Below are 27,034 nucleotides of genomic sequence, written 5' to 3' on the forward strand. Positions count from 1 at the left end.
TTTCAAAATTTACAAGCATTATTGTTTTTGAGACTATCTCAAGGAAGAGGAACAGGCTATTAAAATAGGAGGTTTATTGAAAAAACAGAAAGGTTTATATGCTCATCTTGTGCCCCCTATTTGCAGTTCAGCCTCTTAATAAAATAGTGCTTTGGTGAGAAGCTGATGCACGGGTGGTTAACTGGCGGCAGAAACCACAGGTGGGGATGGGGTTGCTCAGGTGGTTACAGAGTAGCTTGCAGCGCTCCAGCTGATCCGCAACCTTTGAGTCCTACGTAAATTGTAGATACCGGCTCGCGAGGAGGTGCAGGAAGAAGGACAGACTGCGAGCAGCTCTGACCTGAAGCCCTCGTGTGAGGGACACAGGTGGGGTGACACCGTTGTGCTCAGCAACCCACCACTGTGATCAAATGGGGAATTAGGGAGCGCTCTGGGATGCTGCTGCTTTGTAATGCCCCAGAGTAACGTTAATGCACAGAAGCCGCTTGGTCCGTGGAGGGCGACTGGGGAGACTTCATGACAGCAACAGGTCCCTTGTTTGGCAAGTCTATGCCTTGTCTTCGCACCATGGAGTAATTAACCTCCTCAGGACAAGAAATGCTCCAGTATGAGCCCAGGGGAATGGAGGGGAGCCCTGCGCTTCGCGAGAGGAGCCTCTGTGCTGTCCCTTGGGACAGTGTGCGGTGCCTGCTGCGTGTGGCAGCCCCTCCGTGATGGGCTCGCCAACTCCAGGTGTCCTGGCAGGAAACGGCTGCCCCTTTTAGCAGGGAGGCTGTTAGGAGAGAAAAGGGAACAGAATGTGCCCAAGAGTGGGGAGCTTTCTCCTGCTCTTTGGGGTATGCTGGAGATGAGATATGTTGCTAAGTGAGCATGTTCTTCACTTATTGTCTGTCCAGTGTCTGTTTTTAAAATTGTATTTGGAGTATCAGGAGAACAAATAATATTTGAAATGCTATTTCAAGGGGCCGTGGTATAGGCCCCTTTAAAAGTTAGCAGTTCTGTGCTTAAGCTTATCTAATTCTTCGAATATCTCCAAAATGCACATTCATATAAATATTTCTTACTGTCAGATGTCTATTTTTTGCCACTAAATAAATTGTTATTATGTATCATGGTCATGATGCATGAGGCAATGATTTTTATTTTGCTTTTTAATCATGATGACTCTTTAACTGGAATGATTCCTGAAACCTTGGACTGTGTACTCTACAAAGACAGCATGTATAACATGAGTCTGCTTTCCTAACACAGCCACAGAGAGGACCCAGCATGTACAATAAATAGAACTCAATGTACAGTAAATAGACCTTAAGCAACATCTGGAAACAGTTGCATAGGTATTTAAGGTAGCCTCTGTAAGCAACTGATATTCTAAATCTAGGTAATTAGCGGTAGTCTTTAGGTCCCACACGTGTTTGAAGGGCTAAGAGGTGCTTGGGAGACCTGGCCCAATGAAGTAAACTTAAGAGAAACCCCCTTTTTTTTTTTTTTTTTTTTTTTTTTTAATACAATGTTAGGTGGTCAAGAAGGGAGCCCGAGAAATTCAGCCTAAACAAAAGCAAAATAGTCTGTTTCACATCTTGTTACTAGCTCAATGTGTAACAGAACATGCACCTTACAGTAAGGTCAAAAGCAGATTCGCTCTTATTTCCCCGGAGAGCACTTAGGTCCGTGTATAGGAGGGTTGCGAAGGGCTGTCTCTGAGCCAAACCACTGAGCCCTGTAATTTTTTTCAAGTTTTGTACAGAATGCTAGAGGCTAAACTTCTTACTTGCTGCTGACCTGAGCTTATTATCCTCTAGGCATGAATAGGCTGCAGGATTTACCAGCACTGCCAGCCCTTTTGTGGTAGTTTTGTTAGAGATCAAGGTCTGAGCAAGCAGGAGAGGTTGAAAAACCCTTGGTGGTGATTTGTATGTGACCTCCAACTTACCTGCAGCCGAGGAAAACTTGTGGATTCTTAGTCTGTCATTCTTATCAGCTTTAAATTCTGCAAAGGTGTAAATCATTAAAGGTGGAGGGCAAGTGCTGTCGCAATGAAATACCTGCCTGACTGATGCTGGGGCATGGGCAACTTCTTGGTTTCCCTTTTGAAATTAAAAGATGAGTGGGCACAAGTTCTGTAGGGAGATGAAAGGGAGGCCCAAGGAGATGTGATTCTTTAGAGAGTTTTGAACATAAACTAAGAGTGCCTGTGTTTTTTACCCATCCTGTAAATAATAAGACAATTTCCCAAAGTATCCCTGTCTTTTTATCATTGTGGATTTTTTTAAGGGTTCCTTAAAGTTGCTGTTCAGTCCAAACTTATCTGTAGAGCACTCACAGCTCCTGGTTGTGCTCCAAATAGCTTCAAACAAAAATTTACTCTCTGCACATATTCTTACTGTAAGTTTATTATTTAACCTCGCTTGGCACAATCAGATGAGAGGAAAGGAGAAAGCAGAGACTTCCTGTAGTGGGTTCTGGAGAGGCCCTGAAATCGAGGGGCTTTCTACTGTTTGCCTAGGAACAGGCCCTTGGATTAACTGGCTTCGATCCAGGCCTTGTAGTTCTCCATACTGACATCTGCATAATGCATAAAACACTTAAGAAGCATTATTCCTAGATTTTCAGGAAGCGAATTCTAGCTGAGCTCTCCATGAGGCTGTACTTCCAAAAGATACTTCCTAACAGGGTGGTCAGGCTTTGGCGGTTGCAGTGGTCCCGCGTGGGCTGTGGGACAGCCCTTCTGGGTGGGTTACCCCTTCCTTGGGTGAGCTGCTCCCACGGTGGCCACGGCTGCTCCCGGCCGTGTGCAGGAGGGTCGGGAGGGAGCGCTTGTCAGTGCAGGCCGTGTTCGCTGCTCGGTTCATACCCATTACCACCTTTGGAGAAAAGTTCATGTGGCTGGGTGGGAATCAACTCATAGGTTACTGCTTACCGCACTCCCCATGGCATTTTCGTCAAAGATACTGTGTCTGGCCATAGCTCAGTGCAAGAGAAACCTAATTGGCTCCTAAAATACCTGGAGGGGAAGGTAAATGCATGCCAGGCTAGGCTTACAGAGCACGTGCAGGTGTACAGCAGCTGGACGCGGCGGCGGTCGGGCTGGTTCAGCTGGCGATGAGCGGCACATAGGTGTGCGGAGCAAACATGAGGAACGGGGTCAGAGAGGAGCATGTGAACGTTCTGCCCTCAGAAACGCGCTCATGTCCAGAGTGAAATGTCTGCCAGTGTTTTGTAATCATAGCTCAGCAATTACCAATAATATCATCTAAGGGTAAGTGCTAGTAAACTGCAGGCTTCTTAGGTAGTTTTAGAAGTCTCTGAATGCAACCGATTTGTTTTTCCTAATTTAGGATGTTACAGTTACAAATAAATAACCATATTTTTACAGGTCAATTGCCTTTACTTTTCCTGTCCCCTTCAGAGAGGAGATTTTACTTATTATTTAAGGAAGAGCTGTACCTACTGGCAAAGGTATTTGAAATGTTGCTTTCTACTTTTTCCAATTCATCTTTTTTGAAATTACAAAGCAATTTGATTTCAAGACTATGCAAGATGGACAATTACTTAGAAGACACAGGAAAAGGCTGCAAGATTTAATCTCAGTGTTCTAAGTCATGTCCTTTCTGTAATTCTGTGTAATATTCCCTGAGAACTTTTAAGAATAGATATGCTTGATAGTTGCAGAGTTGTTTATTTTTCATTGCTTGTTCAGATCTCTTTTTTTGTATGTGTGTTATTCTCTGTGTATATTTTTAGGTTGGGTTGAGTTTATTCCCTAAAGAAAACTGAGAAGTTGATTATTAAAAAATTCAGGTACACTGAGCACCTCTTATCTAGAAGCTGATACTTGAAACCGGTCTTTTCATTCAGTTGCTTTAGCTTTGCTGTCATTGTAATGCCAGCGGCTGAGTGAAGCTGGGAGGAGGAATTGAGCATAGAACTAAGCCAGGCTGTTAAATCATCCCCTAGTTCTGCTGGCAGGAAACTGAGGCAGGAGTCGGGTTTCATTTTCTGCTTCACACTGCAAGCAGCAGTCGGTTCATGCACCAGTAAGGTGTAAGGGCAGGTCACCAACGTATAGCCCGTCTTGAATCTTCATATGTTCTGGGACGCTGAGTGCTGGATTTTCACATTGCTTTCCCGTTTTAAAGGAAAAAAAAGAAAATATTGCCAAAAGGGAAGTTCAAACATATGAACAGGCTCTCTCTGGAGGGAGAAGCAGTCAGTAGATCTTTTCCACCTATATTCAAAACCAAGATTGCAACCAGGAGGGCTGGATAGGCTCTGCTAAGGAAAAAACATGTCAAAATGAGCATTTGCTAACTAAGTCTGTAGGTGGATCAAGTAAGTAGACATAAAAACTCTGTGCTGTATTCTTCAAAATATTTACTCTACCTGAAAGTATCACTGCTAAGCAGTGACTAGGATACCAAAAGATCTTTTGCTAACTCTTTTCAGTCAATAATATGAATTTAACCTTTAGAAGGCATTTGTTTGCCTGTCCTATTAGCCACCTGGTGTCTGCAAACATCCTGGTCAGTCCAAATGGCTCACCACACGCTTTGATCTTAGTATCCTCCTTACAGGGTGCTTCAAATGTGATGATTTTAAAGAGAATAAATGAATACGTTAAAAGAAATTGCCAGTGCTGGAGTCATTAGAAGCTGGTGTGTGCTGCTTCAAAAGGATGTGGGAGCAAATTCAGTGCAAATTGGAAAAAGCTTTACTTGCTGTGGTCTGAAATACCCATCCGCAACTTCTAAGAATTAGGTGACTTTTGTCAGCTCTAATCCGGGGAAAAAGCAATATGGCCTTTCTAAGAGTTTGTTGAAAACACATTTGAAATCTAACCGTATCCTCCTTTTTTTTTCTTTTTTCCTCAACCTTGGTACTAGGTTAGATAAGTTCCTAACCACTTCTTTTCCATGTATTTTAGCTTCTCTTACAATATTGCATTGGCAAATCCATGATCCAGTGCCAAGAAAAATCTGCTTGTTGCACTTAAGCAATCATGAGGGAAAGGATGACGAAAAGCTAACAATGTTTTACTCATTGACTGCTCATTTTTCTTCACAGACAGGTAGTGAGTAGATATTAACAAAGACGGCAATTAAAAGCACTTTCAGTGCTCATAAATTGTTATGTGCTGGTGGGGTCAACATGAAATATTGGGAAGGTTAGAACATGCAGAGAAGTGTTGTCCAAAACACCTGCCTTGTGCTTTTCGGAGGCAGGCTGGGATTAGTTCAATTGCTATTTAGAAAGCATTTTTAGCAGCCACAGTAGGTCAGGTAACATGTTTAAAAAGAAGTGAACAGAATGATGTTCTCAGTGAGTCAGGGCTCTCATGCTATGCAGCTCGTGACAAACATTTTTAAAGGCCTCTGAGATCCCAGGGGGTTGAGCTCTTTGCTTATCTACCACATGGGCACAAGAAAGTACTGTTGAGTTGAATCTACAAGTCTACACTGGGGAGATACCTCAGATTTCCCAAAGAGAGAAGTCCAGGCCAAAACAAAGATTTCTGTGTCTGAAAATCTTGGCTCTGATTTTGGGATGGCAAGGACTTGCTGATGGTGTCTTCCTGGTTGTTTTTTATTGTCCTCTTATGCTTTAAGCTGAGTGGTTTCTACCCAGTAACAGCTGTAGGAGTAGATCTATCACTGATTCTGTGATTTCTCTGCACACAAAAAATAAATGTTGAGAAAGTATATAGAGAGCATATGTGCCTTCCTCTAATCATACCAGGAAACAGTCTTCCATGTCAATAGAATTAGTTTAAGGTATTAAAAGCATGAAGGGACCATAGAAAGATGACATTGTTTTCCTGAATTGAACTTGGTGTTTTGTGTTTTACATGGATAGGGTAGTAAAGCTTAAAAAAAAAAAAAAAAGGTTGATGCAGTTGGAAAACATTATTTTGTGTAGGCCTTTGGTATGGGATGATAAAGCTGAGACGGTTAGGTTATCAAAGAAAAGCCAGAGACCCAGCAAAAGCCCAAAGCCATCAGAAATGTTCAGTTATTGTACTGATGGATTAAATTACATAGGTTGAATTAAAAATGCCTTGTGAGCTGTCTATTAGATGAGCATGGGAATACCACAGAGAAAGTATTCATAAAATTAATTTACTTTTGGAGTTTCCTGCCATGGTGCCTCACTACTACACATCTGTCAAGATTAAATGAGGTTTGGGGGCTGATAACACCTAGGTAGGGGCACAATTGTGCCCTGAGGACAGATTTGTAATTCTGTTTATAATCAGGCAGGCTATAATTACCATGTTTGCCTCTAACTACAAACAGGCCAGAAAAGGAGTGAATTGCACTGTTTGCATGCAGGGTATCTTTACACTATAGGAACACCTTGAAACACCTGCTGACTTCACATTACCAGTTTTTTCATCTCTGTGCTTGCTCGGGTGATAAGATTTTGTGAGCATTTTGGGAGAGCAATAGGGCTGGCACAAGAGTGATTTTGATAATGGATGCCGAAGGTTCCTGCCTTTCTCACTTGTAAGAAAAGATCAGCCTCAGGAAAGGCTTCTTGAAAGAGTCATGGGTAGCCAGAAATATTAAGGGCAAAGTAGGGACCTCATGAAATCTGTGATAGGCTAATACACTTCTGGAGCCATGTTTGAATACCTGAAAAATAAGATCCTCTCTAAATTATGCTAGTATTTTCCTCACCAGCACCCAAACCAAGTGGTTTCATTATTTTGCATTGTTTGTGGCTTGTGGGCAAAGCATGTTGAAAAACCTGCCCAATTTTGCATATGAGGTCTGTGGCTGTGCTGGGAATTAAAACTTTCTCTCCAGTGTCCCACTCAGTTCCATAGTTCCCAACTTCATCTTTCTTCCTTTGCAAAAGTGGATTTATTTGTCAGTGATCCAGAATTGCTCCATCTTTTATTGGTAGGGGAGATCTCAAAGTGCTCATTTCTGCTGGGATTCCCCTGGCAAAGCAAGAGAGACCAAATTAGTGTATGAGTATCCCGTCAGTCTCCTTAAAGATGGTAGAGGAAGAAGGGAATGGCACAGGGAAAAAGACACTTGTAGCATGAAAAAAAAAAAAGACTGTTTTGACAGAGCAGCTCTCAGGATTACCAGATCATCTTCAGCTGTTGAGCTCAGTGTTTATTTTCAGCAGCTTTCTGTATAAAGGAGGAACCAGTGTTCCCCAGTTAAACTATGTCAGCTTCCTTACTGGGCAGCATGTCCCCTGGCTGGCTCTGTGGCCAGGTCCCCTTGGAACTCGCACTGAGTAGCCAGCTGGCTACCTGCTCCTGGGCTGAGCCGGGACAGCTCTCGGCCAAGGCTGGAGGAGATCTAAACTCATGGATCCAGGCTGCCAAGTTAGTTCAGTTGCCGATTCTGCTGTTGTATCTGTTTATATAACCTATTAATGTGTAGAGAGGGCTTATACAGCATGGAAGAGGGTTCAAGTGTCTTTTAAAAATTGTCCTTTTTTTTCACTTTTGAAGGTTAAAAAGCAGCTAGAATGAACTTCTATTATCTTCGCTTTTTATATAAAATATTAATGCAGCAGAAACCACGATCTTCAGAGACAAGATTGTTTTTCCAGTTAGCACTGCTGTTTAAAAAAAAAAAAAAAGCCAATAAAAATGTTGTCGTCCCTTACCTTCAGTGTCTGGAAGATAAAAAGGGCTTTTGGCTGCTTGTATTATCCAAGCTGACCCAGTTGCATGTTCTCAGAATGACTGTGCTGCAGATCTGAGCTGTGCATCTCAAATACTTTGTCGGTTGCCACCCCGCTTCTGGAAAGGCCCGTTAAGTCTTTCTTTGCTTCCTGAAACACAGTCGGATCTAATGAAAAGGGTCGTTGTTTGGAAATACCATGATCTGGTGCCAAAAGAACTACTGTTGTGTAATCCTTAATAGCAAGTTAGAGAGGCAGTTGTTCCTTGGTCGAAATTGGTATGTGCGATGGTGGCTTTCCAACTTTCTTTTTCCTCTGGGAATGGCACGTCTCGTCTCGTTCTCTCTCTGTAGCTGTAGCTCCTACAGAAGTGTTTAGCCTTAATGAGATGGTAACAGCTCCTTGCATGGATTTGAATACCATGACTGTACTTACCTGTAACAAGGATAAGGGGACAGAAGAAACCAGCAGTGTCTTTTGAGCAGGCTGAGCACTGACTCCTGAGTAGGCAAGGGTAATCTTGTCCAGGCTTATTGGCTGCTTTGTCATCCTTCCTTCCCTGAAAACAAAACAAAACAACCGGCATCCCCCCAAAACAAAACACAAACCAAAAAAAGACAAAGGAGTCAATACCTAAAGATGCTTCAGGACAGATTTGACGTGAAAAAAACTTAGGTGAAATAGAAAAGTTTGAATTTTGCAGTTCAGAAAAGAAGGGATAATGTGTTTTCTTCCATGTTGACGTTTCTACTTTTTGTTCTGTTCATGTTGATCTGCCACTCAGCGCTCTGCTGAACTACATCTTTGTAGCATTTGGGTGCTGCTTGGCCTGCATCATTACTTCCTTAGTGCCCTGCTATTGTCAGCTGATGAAACAGGGACAGCACCTCTTACTGCCACAAGCGAATTACAGGAACGAGAATTTGTGGAGTGCTTTGGGGTCACAGATGTGAGACCTGCCCTTCTGGATGAGGCCAGAGCTGTGCCGAGGCCAGAGCTGTGCCAAGCCCCGCCGTCCGTCTCCCACGCTGGCTGCAGGAGGTGCTATTTAGGGAGAGTACACAATCCTGGCCACTTTCCACAGTGCATCCCAAGATGACAGATGCTGCAGAGGACCGGAGGGGATGATGCTAACCTGAGCAGGGTTCACCCCTCTGATGTCAGCTGTCTTTGAGTGTCTAGCCTATACTTGTATTCGATGCAAGCTCCTTCTACACTTAGTGGAGAGAGACGCTCCTAGAAAGTGAGTCACTCACTTTTCTTAGCCACATGGACAGGCCTTGGAGCAGCAGCACTTTGGAAGTGTTTGTGAGGCCAAGCCAAGACCCAGAGCAGGAAAAAGACCCCAGTTTGAACAAGCCAACCGCAGACCTCCTTCCTTCCCCACCCCACTTTCTTGGGTTTGTTTTAACTCGAATCAGTCCTCAGTCACTTAAACCCCACAAAGCCACTTCAGAAGGAGCAGGTTTGCAGGGGGAGCCAGGGACTGCCCTTGGCTTGGCAAGGGTATCAGGGGACAGGTCTGTCTGTACATCCGCAAGTTCAGATTAGATGCAGACATTTTAAATGGCTAATGTTGGATGTGATGATTCCTGGCTCGGTCCTCTTTGCCAGAGGGCGTGTATGTGTGTGGGTCGTATTGACAAGATATTAAGGATTTCTGAAACAGAATGTGTGAGAAGCAGGCAGATGCAGTGCCTGGCAAATCAATGCGAGTATGTTACAACCTTGGGATTGGTTAGCAAGGCTTTTGTTTTCTGCTATATAAGCTCTCGGAGAATATCCTGGAAAAAGCGGGATTGTCATTGCAATGTTGTTTATCTACATTTTAGTGTGTGTTGCATCATCGAAGTGTTAAAAAAGACTCAGGAAAAAATGCAGGCAGTGCATTTAAACTGAACACAGGAAGTATTATGAGGTACAGAAATTTTTAACTTTTGGCAAAAGCAGGTAAGAAAAATAATTGATATACCTCTGTGAAGAGGAATGCTTTTGGGGTGTGTTATTTTAAACATATGAAAAAAGTGTACTAAGAATAACACTTGAAATCAGCTAGAGCCTATCAGAAAAAGCAAATGGGCTTACTTCAAAATATGTGTTAAAAATTTTCATTTTCTTTTGGAGAAAAGGTTGTGCTCTAGACAGTAGGTCTGGATCAAAGCTTCACAGCTGAGCTTTAAAATACTTTGTCAGAACGGTCCCTGTACCATAAATGTTCTCAGATGCTTAATTAAGACCGCATTAGCAGGGAGCATGTTTACAATAAATTACAGGGAGATGTTCTGACATGCTTTATCCATGCAAAGGTTTCTATTTTTATGTGAAGCTATTTACAAATTATTGATTTCAAAAATAGATTTCTAACTAAAGAAAAAGATATATCATATTTCAGTTGCTTGGAGCTGAGAATTCTGAGTGGCTGACTGCCGGCTCCATCAGATGTTTAATCCGGTCGTTTACAAATGTTTGGAGTGATTTAACCCATCTTAGTTTTCCCTCTGTCTTTGGCACCACTATGAAGTAGAGCAGTTCTAATCAGGGATCATCTGCTCTGCCCCTGCTCGGGCAGGTAGGCTGAATTTTGAAGCATCAGAACAATTTCATTGAAGTTGGGAGACTTCTTGTGTGAGCGTGTGGCTTTTGGGCTGGCAACCTGCATCCCAGTGTCTTTCCCAAGTCGTTGCTGTTCTATCTCATAGAGATGAGCTGCTGTCAGAGTGCCAGCAGAGCTGCTAAACTGAAGGAGTGCTTCTGAGTTCACGAATACTTAGCTTCATTGTTTGGTTTGGTTTTGTTTTGTCTATATAAACATTAAGACAAAGGCATTTTAATAAATAAATAAGAGCAAAGCTTGTAGGCAGAGGCAGTATCTGCTGTTAGAGCAACTGGTAGTTTGGAAACTTAGACACGCCTGTGTGCCCAAGAGCTTGTCTGTTTTTTCCAGCCATACCAATTGGTCTAATAAAAGATATTGCCTGTCTACAAACCCTGTCCTGCATGTGAACTGTGTTCATCACAGCTACAGCAGAATACTGCAGGAAGATTTAAAGGATTTGAGCCTGTCTTGTTTGACTTTTTTAGCTATGAAAGCTCCGATTTGTGTGATTCTCTCCAATCCCAGCACACGCAGGGTGATGCTGTGTAGCATCTCCTACAATACAGGAGGAGCTTCGTCGTGCAGGAGCTCAAACTGCTTCACTTGTTCTGCATTTTAGAATGATGTTATTAAAAGTAACCTGCTGAAGTTCTCCTGCCATCTGGATTTTAGGAATTTTTGTAGGAAATGTTTGCTAAAGATGTTTGCGTGGGAGGCCAGTGGCACCAGTCCTACCCTGTGTCAGGACCTCTGTTTCACATGGAACGGAGGTGATGTGGACAAGGTGACGTGGAAAGAGGAGGGATGCATGGGATGCATAACAGAAAGTCTCTGGATTTGGCAGTGGCTGTAGATTTTAAAATCCTAAAATACATTCAGATAACCAGAACAGCGTAGCCCTTGAAAATGGTGACTAGCTTGGATTTACATATCTTTCAGCTGGAAGATCTAGATCCCGACCCCCATGAGTTGGCTTTCATAGTTTCCTGTACAGGAGTCACAACACCAGGCATTCAGGATTTTCCAGTCCTGTTTTACTCCACAGGTCAAACTTAGTAGCCTTAAAAGAATTCCACGTCAGACCGAGGCAGTCATGATCCGAACTGTCTTGCAAGCTTCCTGGGCTAGACAGTTTTGCACCTTTGGGGAACGAGCCCTTCTTGTAGTTTGCAGCACTGGGGTGGAACCAGGCCCCGCTTGTCTCGGGCTGCTTTCCCTCATCCTGTGACCTGTGACTCTTCTTTCATGTGGTCGTTCCAGCTGTCCCAGTGTCCTTCTCTTCCCCCAGGCCCGTTGCATTCGCTGCCTCGGGCAGAATGCCCTGCCTTTGAAGCGGAGCAGGTCGATGCTCGGGGCTGTGCGGCTCCGCACCCCGGGCTGTCATCCCCTCGCCTTTGGGCATGACTTAAACAGCTGGCAGTTACTTACCACCCCCGATGCCGCGGGCCCAGCTATTTTAGCAGCTGCTCTTCCCTGCATGCCCCGATGTGGAAGTCACGGCTGGCCGGTGGGCCCAGCTCCCTGTTCCTGTGACCCCCTGGGTGTGTGGCAGGGAATTTGTGGCAGCAGCGCTGCGCTCCGGAATGCGCTGCTTGGGCGGCCTGCCAGCGCCTGGATTCGGTGACCTTTAGCATGGGGCATAAGATGCATTTGTAAAACTTGCTTATAGTATCTGGGAGACAAGCGGAGAATGCTGGAGGAGGGAGGAATGTGTTTTTTACAGATGATCTGTTTGCCTTCTGTTTGATTTTTTTTTTTTTTTTTAAGACAGGCGAATAGTAGGTAAATACACCAACAAATACTATGACAATCACAACTGTTGCTCTTTAATCAAGATTAAAACTAAAAAATAATGCAGGTTTCCTCTAGGAGAGTGACACACATGACCCCCGAAAGCAGAGTGATTTCTAACATCAATTTGAGCATTCAGTCTACTTTTTATTTTACTGAAATCATCTAGTTTCCCTTCTGTAAAATGAGAGCAGTCATATTCTAGAGATGCCTGAAAGTAATTACTGGATTCGTGTAACTTGTGTGTGTTTTTTTTTTTCTTCTTTTTATTTTAAGGAAGAGCAAATAAGCTAATCCTGTGGTCTGGCAGTCATACTGGTTACACAAGAGTGTGGTTTCATGTCCTACCTAATTTGGTACAACTGTGGGATTCGTCTTTGCCCCTATTCCTCGCACTGGCTCTAGAAGTAGAGTTATGGCAAGTTGGGCTCAGCTTAGCCTGCTGACCAGCGGAGAACTATCACGTTTTGTTTGGTTTTGGTGGGTTTGTTTAGATGGGGTAGAGCTTGGATTGGCAAACTGAACCAATTCACTAATCACTAGATGCCAATGATCTGATGCCATGGACGTGGCAGGACGTGTGTCTGGAAGGGCGATGTGGGAAGCAGGACTTCTTGAGTGTGCTGATAAAGCACTTGGGAAATGCACCCTGATTGCCTCATTGTGGGGCCTTTCTGAAGATAAAGCCTGTCTACCGGCTTATTTTGGAGAACCAGTACTCGTAAAGGGGTGCAGATTATCTGTGCAGGAAATTACATGTGTGAAGATCTGGTGGTGGATGTTTGCACTGCTGGTATTGCAGCTTTGCAATGTGCTTTTTGCTCTGCCTCAATGTGCTGACTTGCAGAGGACACGAGTTACTAGAATAATCTTCCTACTTTTCTTCTGATTGTTTCTGCTTATTTAGCATCCATCTCTTCTGTAGCTTTGTCGTTGCTGCTTATAGGACAAACAAAAGCAGTTAGAGACAAAGCTCTTCGTTTTTATCCTGTGGTAGATGTGGCAAGGTCGGTCCTGCTTTGGGTTGTAGAGTGTGCCTTGCCAGTTTATCTCATGTTTAAAGCATAGTTTTTCTGTTGGTTATAGCTAAGGCATATTAGTAAGTCTGTGGTCAAAAATATGCCCTTTCAGCAATGAAAACAAGGTGTCCGTCTCTAAATAAACTTTCAGCATGAAACATTTGAATGTCTTTGCAGTTCCTGAGGTGTGGAAAAGCTCTCCTGTCTATCCATTTTATAGGTATCTCACCTAACATCTCAGAGGAAGGTGTCTTGCATGACCTATAAACACAGATAATTCCACTAGGCACTTTGCAAAACTTCCTGAGCACCATTGCATATGTTACTAACCAGGAAACAGACAGCTTTAGGGTGGAACAGACCTTGAACTTAAGCAAGCTTTTCTCTTCTGCCTTTTCCAGAACTAAATAAGCGTTTAAAGATGACAACCTCGTGGAGCGATCGACTCCAGAATGCAGCAGATCTCCCTGCAAACATGGATGGGCATGCTCTGAAAAAGTACCGCCGGGAGGCCTACCACCGGTAAGTCCTTTGCAAATAAATTGCCGAGAGGGAGGGTATTAAACTATCCATAAAACTCACATTTCTTGATGATTCTTTCTTGCTGTTAATAACAGAAAGGTCATTCTCTCTTTCCTTATAGAAGACAATTTTGAAGACAGCACAATATTTGCCTTCAGGAATTTACAAAGAGTAGAGTTGAGGTAATTGTAATAGAGTGAGGGTATGGTTATGAGGGTTAACACAGTAGAAAGATTAATCTCAAGTTAGATTTGGGGATAGAGGCTTTGAAGTCAGTAAGTGCTAAGCAGCAGAGGAGTTATAATTGCACTTCAGTGCACACTGAAAAAGTTTAGTTTAGACATTGGAATGCACTAATGCAAATTTGGAGGAAATTGAGTGGGAGCAGCAATTACGTGTTTGAACATTATATGATTCATTGTGTATACCACAGTAGCAGGTAGAAGCACTAGACGAGATCTCACCCCACTTTCCTTAGGCTGATATGCCTAAACCCATCTTTGCTCTGAAGCGATTGCAGTCTGAATAAACCAGATGTCAACATGCAGGATAAGAGAAATGTTGCACTCATGTTTTGGGAATTGAAGTACAGAGACTGGATTTTTTTCTCAAGATCACACTGACTGTTCGGTTGAGCCAAGTATTTACCCCACATCTCCCAAGGTTCCAGGCCTGGAGCATAAGATGGGTACAGTCTGTGTCCTCATCAGATGTCTGGAATATTATTGTGGAGGTAAAAACAATAGTGTCTAGTGATTGTCAGTATTCTGTTTGTGGGAGGCGTATTGTCAAAGCTTATCTGGTTCGATTTAAGAAGTCATAGTATGATAATTGGTATATTCATATCTTTTACACAATGGGAGCTGAAGAGAGTTAAATCGGATATAGAAAGAGAAAAAGAAATAAAGTTTCCCAGCCTCATGCTTAAATGCCATGTTGCATTTGTGATTCATACACAGTGGTATTTCTGAGGAAGTGTTTTGGAAGTGTTGGAGATCTTTGATTCTTTAAATGGAATCTAATTAGAGAAAAACGCCTTAGCATCATATGACAGGCCAGGTTGTGCAAGTTGTGATGTCTAAAGCTAAATAATGGATCCTATGATACATTTCTGAAGCTTTCCAATTTCCAGTAAATATATTTGGACACTTCTTTAGTTAGCATTATTTCAGTCTCCCTGTGTCAGCTGTTTAATCAAGATATGAAAACTTCTAATGAATGTAACTATATATAACATGTAAATAGAGATGGATGTTATAGCATTGACCTCCCAGGCAAAAATCTTCGCCTCATTGAAGTCATTGACAGTTATGCCTTTGGGTCATGATTTTACTTACGGCTTTAGCTGGGTTACTCCCGATTTAGACTGATATAAATGTCATCAGAGGAAGGGCAGTTTATTTTTTCATGCATATTTGCTCTATATTTATTATGGATAGGTGCTGACCTTAAGAGCTTATGGATGTGAGTCCTGATCATGTTAACCCTAGCTCACATAAGAAATCTTCAAGTTCACAAAAAATTATCTCACAGAAGAGGGTAATACATTCAAATAAATGAGGATTTCCCTGTAGGAGCTGGGACCTGGTAGTCTGATACCAGTCTGTTTCGTAGCTTAAATATGCCTTTCTAGAATCCAGAGGTGTCTTATCCAAAACATATTAAATAGAAATATTGCTACCCTTTCAAATTTTTGTGGAAAATGAGATGCTTGAAATATATTAAGGGGAGGCACACTTTCATTTTGAAATTAATATCATATTTAAAAAGAAAAAATGGAGAGGGAAAGTGAGAGGGAGAGAGAGAGAATGAGAGAACCTCATGCCAAGACTGTCGTATAAATCTGTGCTATTAATGGCTTTGGTGTACCAGTTTCATGGGAGTTATTTTGCTAATCCAGTATTGTAAGAATCTGAAACAATCTCATTCCAGAGACCATGTAGTCATACTTCTATTTCTGGTATTTTTTGTGATCTTAGTGTTCACAAGTGTGATGCTACTTAAGAAAGAAATGCAGACTTAACATGATAAAATGGAACTGAAATTATTTATGCTTGTTTTTCCATAGTGTATCTTTTAGTATTTTAGTAATTAGTCAGATATAGAAAACATATGCTTGTCACAGCCATCAGTTCTAGGATGTAAAATTGTTTCAGTAAGATACCAGTTTACCCTGAGTCTTGGATATTGCTGAAGCACTGAAAATCTCATGAGAGAGACAGATACAAAATATGAGGCATGGATTGTCTAGACTGGCAGTTCCTTCTCTGCTGTACCACTGACAAATCTTGCAATTTTGGTGTGAGACCTACATTATTTTTTGAATGTTGTAAAATGCCAACTGTTGGAATCGTGTCAATGTTTGAGTATTTCCTTTCACTCTTTCTCTCACACCCATGTGGTTAAAGAAAAAAGTTTGAAAAAGGGAATTCAAAATGAGAAAAACAATATGAGAAGAACATAGGATTTAAAATTACCTTTAAAATCTTGATCTTTAAGCTGTCCCAGTGATTTTATAAGCCCAGTCTGGAAGACCATGAGGGCTTGGCCGCTTTGCCACATTTGCAGAGCAGTCTTAACAGGGGTTAACTTTTGTATTGAGTTTTGGAGATCCAGTTGAGCTCAAAGTCGTTCCTTAGGGTTTTCAAATTACTACTAGTAATGTTTGATTTTCTAAAATATGGAATAAAAAATATTTCACCATTTGTTTACTTCATGTTTACCAGTGGCCATATTTCAGACACTTGGTTTAACTTTCTGGTTCTCCTGATCTAGGAGAGATTTGATATGCTTGAAATGCAAATACTGCAGCATCTTAGAATAAGGGCGGAAAGAGTCAATTCCAGACAAACAACACAAAACAAACCCCCCCCCAGTGTTTTAATGGATACTAAACTTTAAAAAACTTTTAAAAAATAGCTCTGAAAATGCTGCTATGAAAACTGTATTTTACTAAGTTGTTGATACTGGGAATCTGGCTTTTCAGGTGTTGCACTTCCTATATATCACAGTTGATGGATGGCTGGATACTCACCATGTAATACTGATGGCCAAGATTTCAGCTGAGACTGGTTTAACTGGTGTGGCGCACGCTGACTCAGTGCGATGACCTGATCCTAATCATGCCTGAATGCCATAGGCAAGAACGTTCACAGTGAAGTATTTGTAGCCGCTTTCGTCCCCAGGGTTTTGCGTAGTGTTTTAATCAGTTTATACAGCTGCTTAAGAAATTGCAGTGGTGAGGTTATTGATAAAGTAAGCAAAGCTGGAAACATAACATGTATGCTGATAAAAAATGGGATAAATCCATAAAGGAGGGGAAATTATGGCCCTTTTGTAGTATTGTTTGTTTGTTTGTTTTGCCTTCAGACTATTTCTGGTCACTTTGACCAGGACTTTAAGTTAGCTGGTGTTAGTATCAGCCACAAACCTAGTTACACAACATTGTTGGCGCCTTTTGGTGGCGAGGTCTAGGGATGAATTAATATACAAGCTCGATGTTAGTCATTCTCTAGCAGAGGTCACTGGTAAGAGGATACCGCATTGCTCTGCTATGGGCGGCATACGTTTTAGTTCGGAAATCAAATGGATGCGTAGCTGCTAGGTGGCTTTTCCTTGGTGTGTGTGGTGGTGAGGCCACCTCCCTCGTGCAGCACTTGTTGACTTTTCTAGTCGGGGATAATCACTAGGTCATTTGTTCTGGAGGAGTACCGTCATTTAACGTGATTGTAATTAGGCAAGAACTAGGTTGACTCTGAGCCACCAAATTGCCCTAGTGTCTATTTTTTAACTTGGAGTGAGCACTTCTAGGCACCCTGTGGATTATCTCACATAGCTCTTTAGGGTTTAAATAGCAACCACGTCTAGTTAAAGCAAATAATGGAAAAAGTTGGTGTTCCATCCACTCTGGTTACTGACAGTTACCAAGAACCAGGAAACAGGTATTTGCATTTACTTTTATTCTGTGAATTTGGCTTAACAGGGCAGTAAGACTGAGGTGGCCTTTTTGTTAAACATACAGATTCTGGGATGTTTTTGCCTTTTTGTATCAGAATCATTTGAGATTTGTCATCCCGAATATGAAGTTTCTGGCGTTGTTTTAGTTTTGTTTTCCTGCATGGGTGTTTGCTGGCTAGCACAGGGATGGTGGCATCGTGACTTCTAATCCTAACTCTCCTGCTGACCGCTCAGAGACTCTTGAATTAATTGCTTCGTAGTTATTATACTTAATTTTGCTTTTAAAACATCTTATGGCAGCGATATGAGCTAAGTGATTTCAGCTGGTAAAGTACTTTGAGCTCGCAGGTTAAAAAAAAAGATACATGCTGTAATAGCTACAAAGCAAAAGGTTTAACAAATGATTCTTTTGATTTCTAAGTTTAAAGATGTATTTAGGGTATTTTTATTTGTCAGCTTGGGGTTATTCAGTTTTAATGTTGTTTGCTTACTTTATTGATACTGGATCAACAGTGATTGCAAACAGCTGGAAATTTTATATCGCCTAAATGATGGGACTGTAAACTGTCTCTCTATTCGGGCAGCTTTGTATAAGGTCTCTTTATAACTGCCAGTTTGTTTGGGTGGCAAATCAGAAAAAAAAATGCTGTTTGTAGCCTGAAAATACTGTGTACCTGTTCCCCTCAGACACCTTCAGATAGGCTTTGCAGGGTATTTTCATGTGGCTTTAAATGGCAGAGCCGTGTGGGCGCTGCCGGCTCTGCTCTCCTCTCGTGTCTGTGCAGCCCCTCGGGCTCGGGGGCAGCGTGTGGAGAGCGGGGGCTGCGCGTGGCCCCGTGGGTTTGTTTTGCTTTCGGGCTTTGGACATTGCAGAGAGCAGGCAGAGGGAGTGCTAAGGCGGCAGAATGGGCGAGCTCCTGAGAAAGCAGAGCACTTGCCAAATTAATAATAAAGAAATTGTACGGAAAATGTCCCGTGATCCCCAGCTCCAATAGTTCCCTGGAGCAGGCGGGTGTTATTTTGGGATGGAATCCATATGGGAACTTCTTGGCACTGTGTTGTTGCCTGGGCAGAAAACCCAAACAATGGAAAACGAAATGGCCAAGGCTATCTTCTCCCGTGTGATTTCTGCCGAATTTCAGGGGGAAGTGCTCGTCGTCGTGCTTCTGGATACGCTTCGTCAGACAGCTCCAGTCATAACCTGATTTTCCAGTTTTACGTCACTGTAATTGTGCAAGGACAGTCAATCTTGTGAAGCTGCAGAAGGCTGTGTGGGAAATGGTACTAGAAGTGAATATGCAGTTTTAATGCACTTTGTCCCATGTCTGACAATTTCAACTTCCTAAATTCACCTTGGGCCCAAACCCCATCTCCTAAAGAATACGATTACAAACAGAGTGTCCCGTCTGAACGGCCTTCTTGGGTTGAAAAAGGAATAAAGTAGAACTCTGAAAATGTAACCAGTAAAAAAGCATGGGAAATAATGCATAGAGAATGGTCTGTATCTGTCTAAAGAGGTCAGGCTCGGCACAGGAGTGACTCCATTGCTTTGAGTAAAGCACTTTATTTCTTGTCCCCACTAAGACCAAAGGATCTAGCATCCCAAGACAGGAGATTTGGATGTCTCTTAGTATCCTTTTCCGAGGCCGTTCATGTAATTTGTGCAGAATGTGTAAGTTTAGTGAAGAATCCATGTGAGTTTGGTGCTGCTGGCAGAAGTCACCTTTAACCTGGACCATAATGTCACATAGCAGGACATCTCCTAGCCCACATCTGGAGCTATCTAAAAACACAGAAATCATCCAGTTGTCCTCAGAGTAATAAGTCTTTTTTGTTATTAGCCCTTTTAAAGAAACTGTGGGTATGAGAGGCTATGAAAAGCGAATCCATTTAGTTTCCCCTTACTTCTTTTTCACTATTGTTGCTTATTAAAATATAGAAGTTGTCCATGATAAGACGATTAGCCAAAGTGCCTCAACACAGAGGAAGCAGGAATCTGAGCCTTCTGGCTAGTGCCAGTTCTATGGCTGGCTCAAACCCAACTGTCCACCACAATCTTTTTTTTTTTTAAACACACTTACAAATCAAGCCAGTCAGCCCCCGTTGCATTCGCTCTTCCACTAAGCACCACTGCAATTTTCTTTATGTTTATTTAATTTGCAGTGAAATATGCCGTCCTTACAAAGAATGCTTTTTTGCTGCAAGGTATTTCAGGACCTGTTCTGAAAATGATTCTGCAAGAGCTCTGCTCCAGAAACCGCACCTCACATTGTTAATTCTCGTTTTCTTGCTCGGAGGAGCTGTGAGCCCTGTGCCAAGTCCTTTGTTAGTTGTATAATTCTGGTGTGCTGTGTTTACTTTATTGGTCAGGTTACAAAAATATTACGCATGCATATTTCAGTCAGGGCGCAGAAAGCTTTGGAGATTTTGCATAAACAAAATAAAATACGCTGCTCCCCCTCTGCATGCCCTCCTCTCCTGTGTTACTTGAGAAGAGTTGGGATTTAGGTTCCTGCCTCAGAATTGATTGACAAGAACAGTAACAAAACCAAGATCATTTCACTTGTAAACGGACAGTGAATGGCAGCACTGAAGAGATCAGGCCTTTGTGGCTGCCTTTATGCATGTTCAGCAGTTCCTTCTTCCTTGCTGTACAATGCATTTTCTCTTATCCAGCATGATTCTTTGAGCTTGAAAAGAAAACAAATGTCACCACTGAGAGCCTTCTGCTGTAACCATGCTGCAGAGTTTGAACTTTGAGGGAAGAAATTAGGGATGAAATTTGCTTGATGTTTTCCTTTAAAAAGCTCCGAAACTCCATTTTTTCAGGTCTGGGTCTGTGCTAGCCTAAGCCATCCACGTCCAGCCTGTTGCCTTTCCACTCCCAGCCTTGTCATGTACTGATGTGGTGAGCCCACTGGGCTGGATACAGTCCCTGTGCTGTCCTGTGGCACGAGGACCAGCATTTCAACCCCATCCAGCCATGCTCTGTATAAGGGATGCCAAACTGCAAGAGATTCATGATGTTACCCGCTTTGCTCAAAACAGAAGTATAAAACTTGCTTTTCCTTAGGGCATTGAAAGATGAAGGCAAGAGAAAAGCAATGTCCTATTTAACAAGATGTTCCAGTTTGCAGACGCACACAGAGCTGGGGAACTGGTAATAACTGCTGCTCAGCTCAAGGAATTCAGTACTTTGTTGCTTTGGTACAGAAGATGTTTTCATGCTGTGCTTGCACTTGGATTAATGCTATTGACTGGCGCTGTTAAATTTTTACATTATCTTTATTTTTGACTCTAGGACTCCTAATAAAAATGCTCGTTTTCCTGAATGGCAATGATCCAGAATGGAAATGAACCAGAATTGTGTGAAGTGAAAGTATCATTTCTCCTGATTCCAGCTGATATTTCTAGGTTAAAATTTGCTCCCCTGAAAGTATTTGGTGATTTTAATTTTCCTCTTAGCCTGACTTTATCCCTAGACCTTTTATTAATATGCAGACTTGGTCTCTGTCTTGGAAGCTTCTTTGATTTTCGTTTACCTTTGAAGGTGTTTAGGGTTAAAAGCATAGTCTTTGCTGTATCACATTTTAAAAAAAGGATACTTTTATCATTTCTGTCTGTACCGCAGCTTTTGAAGAGTCTGTACATTTTTTTTAACCAGTAACCACTTTGACCAGCGTCCTGAGATGAGGCAGCATACTTAGGTTGTGCTCAAGTTCAGATCTAAGCCTAGCTCTGAAACAGAGATGCTTTGGGCCAAGCCAGCAGCCTCTGAGAAGCACCTGGCTCTTCCCAGAAACTGTAGAGGTGATTTAATTTCAACTTTTGTCTTTAGTTTCTAGGATATTGCAGATATTCCCTACTTTGAGCAAACTCACAAATTGAGTTAAGTTGGGAGTTAAGTTTCTGGGAGTAAATATTTGTAGTGCTGAACCACAAGGATCTACGAAGTCCCTGTGGCACCATGTATGAGAGATACCTTCCTTTATTGGGTTTTAAAATTGACGTTCTGAGCACCTATGGAGTAAGCGAATATCTAGCTGGGCTTTCTCAAGATAAGTGAAATTAGTTACGTTCTCTTTGCCCCGCTGTTCAGTGTGCTGTTTTATCTGACTTTGTGAAAGCCGGGTTGAACTGATTGAAGTGTTCCTTGCTTCCTGTCCCGAGCAGGTTGGGTAACAGCCTTAGGTTTCTAAACGTTTGCCCTGTTTCGCTCCAGGACGGGTGGGTGAAGCAATCGCCATATCAGATCAGTTGGTAGGATGCCTTGAGGAGTGCCAGGCCCGGGGGACTCTGGGGCATGAGAGGGGCAGGATGAGACCTTGCCACATCGCGTTTCTAGGTCACAGGCACTATCTGTGAGTGGGAGGAGGAAGAGGGATCTTCACCAGCTGTTCCCAGGACAGGGCTGCTGTAGTAATTGCCGTGCTTTAGTCATAAGACCTATTTTGGAACACAGAAACATGCTAGGAGATGTTGTTCATTTTTTTGCCTTTAGAAAACTTTTCCAGATCTTCAGTATCAACAAGTGCTAGGGTTTGTTTTTAGTCCCAGTGTTCAGTTTGTTAATACGCTGAAAGAAAGCGATGAAAAAATGTCAAAGGCTTAGAGATCTTTCCGTAGTTTTTGGTCAGTTTGGTGTCGTCATCAGCTAAACATAGGCACGCTGGCCTGGAAGGGATCTCGTGGGTCGCAGCTCCCTTGTTTTTGCCTTTCAGAGGCACTGTCGTATTGCCCTCTTTGTAAGTGCATGCAGCTCCCTCTTAAAACTGCTTGTTTTTTTTTGTCCTCGCTTGGGAAACTTTTCCCAAATGTTGCAATTCTGATATGTTCCTCAGACTTCTGCGTGTTTCCAAATTTCCCTTCCAATTCATGTCCTGTTCAGAAGGACAGTCATTCTGGGCGTTTTCCTCTGGCAAAAAAGCTATGCTCCAGGGGATAAAGCTAAAGGAGAGAGCAAAGCCAGACTGCGAAGCTTGGACCAAAACCGTTGCGAGCCTCTCCCTGAGGTGCAGTGTTCCTCTTAAACCTCTCCACCTTTAGAAGCAAACTGCACAAACAGATCAGAAGTCATCTGCATGCCAGTGCACTTGAATTAGATAATAGATAGTGCTTGCTGGCATTGGCAGCAGGAGAGTGTAATGATCTTCATTGCACAAAGTACAAAATAATATTTAGTCCCGAACAGCATTTTGCATTGGCTTCCTCTAAATCAGAGTGATCTCGATGTTAAAAGACAAACAAACACTGATTCAAATTGTGGGTTCGGATAATTTGCTCCACCTACTCAAAAGCAGCTATTTCAGGAGTGAAGTTTTAGTGATTTATGTTCCCATCTCGTATTTCCAAGAGGCATTTCTTCACTAGTTACAGGGTGTCTCCCCCCTCTCCATAATTTTGTCTTGTTTAGGTAGTACCTAAACCTAGCAGAAAAGATAGTCGCCTGTAACCTCTCGAGCCCCTTAGTGACAAGCGCCATTGTCAAAGGCAGGCAATTTGCCAGGAAACTGTGACTCCCAGGGAGAGTGTGCAAGGTTAGGGGTAAAGGATACTATTGCCAGAGAAACTGTATTCCGAGTGGATTTGTGTGGAACAACAACGATATCCAGTGACTAGTTAAATTAGCCACAGATGTGTTTTCTATAACACCGTCCAAGAAGATATACAGTACTTGGTTCAGCCATAATGATCTTCTGAAGTCAAATCAGATCCAAGCAAAATTGCATCTGTACTGGGAAAGCTTTTAAGGAATTGTGTAATATGATTCAGACAAGTAGATGAATCAGACTGCTGCAAACTAAACAAGAAGCACATCGGTAAGAGATGAGGTAAGGCTACTTGCATAGAAGTGTGAGAGTTTGATGTTAGCAGTTTGCTGTTAAAATTTGAGCTCCGGGAGATGGACACATGCGGTTAAACTGGCACGTTTTGCCGGCCACCTGCCCAGAATGTGCTTTGGGAGGAGGATCTCAGAGCTTTCTCCGAGCTTTTCAGAATCTATGAGTACTTGTTTTTGCCCTTACGGCTGCGCTGCTTGTATCCCTCTCCTTTGCCACTCCTCCTGTGCAAGGAAGTCTTGCTGAGTTCAGTTTCCGAGCGGGTAATTATTCTGCTGCGGGCAATAAGGTTGTTAGATTGATGCAGAGTTTTCACATGCCAAGGTGAGGGTGCAGGTGAAGGCTCTGGGATTGTTGGCTTTTCTCACATGTTTCTCAGTGTTTTATTTTTTTTTTGCTGCAGCGTGACAGCGTGAGCGATCCTGGGGGTTTCTGTGCGGGACGGTTGAGAAGCTCAGCTTTGTCCCACTGCTGAGTTCTCGGCTTTGCCACTTGTAACTCTCATTCTTGGAGTTCGGATAAGACAAGCGGAGCCCCTTGCAAGTCCCCTTGAATTACAGATCTGCTCCATGGTTTAAAGTTCTGGCGAAACACAAGCAAATTAGTTACTGTAATGGTTGGCACAGGAAGCAAGAAAAGCTTGTGTTCTCTGACCTATTTCTTTACCATGTTATTTACTTGAACTAAACTGAATGTAGAGTATTAAAAGGCTGTTATTAAAGACCCAAGGTATTCAGTTTAGATTCTCATTGGAATAGGCATTAATATTAAAACTGAAATAAAAAATCTTATTTCTGTGGAGGAGTTGCAGGGGAGTTAAAAATAACATTTTACACAATAAAAATACCATGTTCTTGTGTGTGAAAATATATCTCACTTTGCACTTTCTGTTTCTAAGTCAATATAAAATGTTTATTAATGACAGTGATGTAAATCTGATAACTTTTCTTTTCAGATATGCTTCGAGTTTCTAGATATAATTCCAAACAGAGTTAAAAGGCTGTTAATTAAAATGTTAAAATTAATGTTAATGAAAAGTAAATGGTTAAAATGTTTGTTCACAAAAATGTCATTTTATTTTCCTTTCTCCATTACTTCTTTGCAATATTTTATTTTAATCAAGCAAATTTTATTGCTTTGCATCCTCTGCTTCCAGATTCTTCTCACTTGAGCTCCGGATTCTGCTTCAGGAGATTTTGTACTTCTATTCTTAGGAATTTTTACAGGTCACATGCAAAGCCATGTGTTTGTGTGCATGCATGCGTGTTTCTTTAGACAGCATACCAATAATTAGAATAACTGTGCAAAGTCATGGCTTCATTACAGGAGAACTTACGGGAAAAAACAAAATATGCATCTCTCAGGTACCATCTGATTCTAACTTAAGATAGCTGCACATCCTGTGCACATTTAACACAGCAACAGCATATGTTTATTCAAAAACATGGTTATTTTGAAAATGCTCATACCTATGACTTTTTTCCTTCTCTTTACAGAGTCTTTGTAAACAGAAGTTTAGCCATGGAAAAGATAAAGTGCTTTGGCTTTGATATGGATTATACACTTGCCGGTGAGTATCTTCATGATTTTTTTGTCATTAACTTAGCTCAGTGAATTGCCTGTTGTTGAGAGAAAGCCAGTAATCGGTTGGGCTAGTCCAGCTAGCAGGTGCTTCCTCTGTTAGCAAATATAGCATCTATTTGTTGCAATTTCATTTCAGATGTTTCTTTTGTACTTGTTAAAGCTGTATTCGGTCACAAATCACAGTGCTCTAGTGCAGTTTCAAACGATAATGGATAGCAAGGGGACCAAAGCTTAGCAGGTTTAATTGCTTCCTTAAATTCCACTGCACTTTGTGATTGCCACTGATGCAAGCATGGCTTTGAAAAAGGAGGTGATTTCCTTTTATCTTTGGTGCATATGATAGACCAGACTTCTACCTGGCAGGTAAAAACCCCTTGTGCTCTCGGAGGGTCCGCTATTTTTGAACAGATTTTCTCTTTTCCTGCTTTCCTGTTGACTACATCATGACTCATTAGTGAAAAGAAACAAGGCAGAGGGAGTGTCTTCTGATCAAGTTAATTTAGAAAGCTTTGCCAGTTCTTTATGGAATATAGACTTTAGGAGGTTGCGTAAGACCTTTGAGTTTCTTTTCTTCTTTTTTTTTTTCATGACTTTTCCACCTTTCAAATACCAGACAGGCAAATTCTTTGAAACTTTTTCTGAAGAGAGGGATAAAGCTGCTGTCTCTGGTATAGTCAGACTTGTACCATGTCTTGTATTTTAAATAGGGCAAATATAAAAAGGCCACTTTCACTTTCCTGGGTTATGTTATCACAAAAGATACAGGCTGTAACTGAGGGTGTCATGTCCATTTCCTCCTCCTTTCTCACTGCCACTTCCCAGGCTGCAAATAAAAAGTTTCCATCACCCTTCATACTTCAACTTAGAATTGCCAATGTGAACCGAGAAATGGGAGGCAGAATATCAGGGTCAGCTAATACTAGGTTAATGGAGTGTGTCAGCTTAGTTCTGGCCTGCGAGAAGGAAATGGGAACGTGGCTGAGGGCTCCGCGAGGGGTGGCAGATGCAGGGGACAGTAGTGAAGTAGAGGGCAGAAAGTTTCCATGTTCAAGAAGCTGTTTCGGAGGCTGCCGCTGTGAAATTGCAGTTTATATTTACATCGCTTGCTTTTGTTCTTCCAGGTGGTTATCAATGAGGCATTAGTTATATCTGAATGTTTTGGTTATTTGCTATCTTGTTTATTTATCTGCTTAAAGTTCCTGCCACTTTGTAACTCATAATTGGTGCCGTGGCTAATCCGTGCTGGGTCTGCCTGCGGGCACGAGCCCCAGCCTGAGGTGTTTGTGTTTCCCAGCACGACAGCCCTTGTGGCAGGGCTTTTAAGGAGTGCAAAACAGTTGTTCAGGAAGACATGCTTAAAAAAAAATAGTTGTGGGCTTCACTTCTGCAACAGAAAAACAACTCATGTGACTTTTGCAAACTGGCAGCATTTCCAGGGACTCGGATGCTCCCGGTGCGGTTGGCATGGAGCATGGAGCGCGTTGCTAACACTTCCCCTGACAGAAGGAGACTTTCAGCGCTATCCTCACTCCGACTGCTCGTGTTGCTCAAGTGTGGCTTGTGCCTGTAAACACAGAGCAAACGTGTTGTTATTTGCAAAATGATTCTTGATTTGAGGAAAGGATGCAACTGTTTCAGGCATCCTAAAAAAGCTCTCCGGGACATGGAAACCTGGAGCTAGGGAGGCTAGAAGATCACAGTAGTGCAGTAAAACGGGCAAAGTCGGGGGGCTGAGTGATAGGCTATGGCACAGCAAAAGAGACGTAGTCAGAGCAGGAGGCTGAGAATGTTGTTCACCTTGGAGCAAGCTGCTCTCCTGCGACTTCTGCAATGGTAAAACAGAGACAATACTGGGAGATCATTCCCAGGGAGATACGAGAATGTAAATACGTTGTAAAGCATTTTTCAAATTGAAAATATTCTGCCTGGAAAATAGTGGTGGTGGCGGGTGTGTGTGTATGTTTATTTTTTTTGACCTAGCTAGATAAGTAACATACAATCACCTCTTTTGCTTGTTCTTTCATGGTTATCCTTTCTTCCACATGTGGATGCTTTTTATTTGACTATAATTTGCTATA

At 42.2% G+C, this 27,034-nt stretch overlaps 1 protein-coding gene across 2 annotated transcripts in view; it reads left to right on the forward strand.

The window, feature by feature from the left end:
* Positions 1 to 3,375: 3,375 nt before the first annotated feature.
* The window catches only part of NT5C2 (5'-nucleotidase, cytosolic II), a 50,627-nt gene continuing 26,968 nt past the window's right edge, over positions 3,376 to 27,034 (forward strand). The window contains exons 1-3 of one of the 2 annotated variants that reach the window (XM_088528652.1): positions 3,376 to 3,459; positions 13,455 to 13,575; positions 24,869 to 24,942. In XM_088528652.1, the coding sequence (XP_088384778.1) occupies positions 13,475 to 13,575; positions 24,869 to 24,942 (175 nt within the window). In that variant the 5' untranslated portion in view covers positions 3,376 to 3,459; positions 13,455 to 13,474. Of the gene's footprint in view, positions 3,460 to 13,454; positions 13,576 to 23,219; positions 23,364 to 24,868; positions 24,943 to 27,034 lie in introns of those variants that run through there. The other variant, XM_088528653.1, reaches the window with a different exon arrangement.

The sequence above is a fragment of the Tinamus guttatus genome, unplaced genomic scaffold (genome assembly GCF_059628265.1).
Source record: "Tinamus guttatus ecotype Peru unplaced genomic scaffold, ASM5962826v1 Tinamus_guttatus_pri_ptg000314l, whole genome shotgun sequence".
NCBI lineage: Eukaryota > Metazoa > Chordata > Aves > Tinamiformes > Tinamidae > Tinamus > Tinamus guttatus.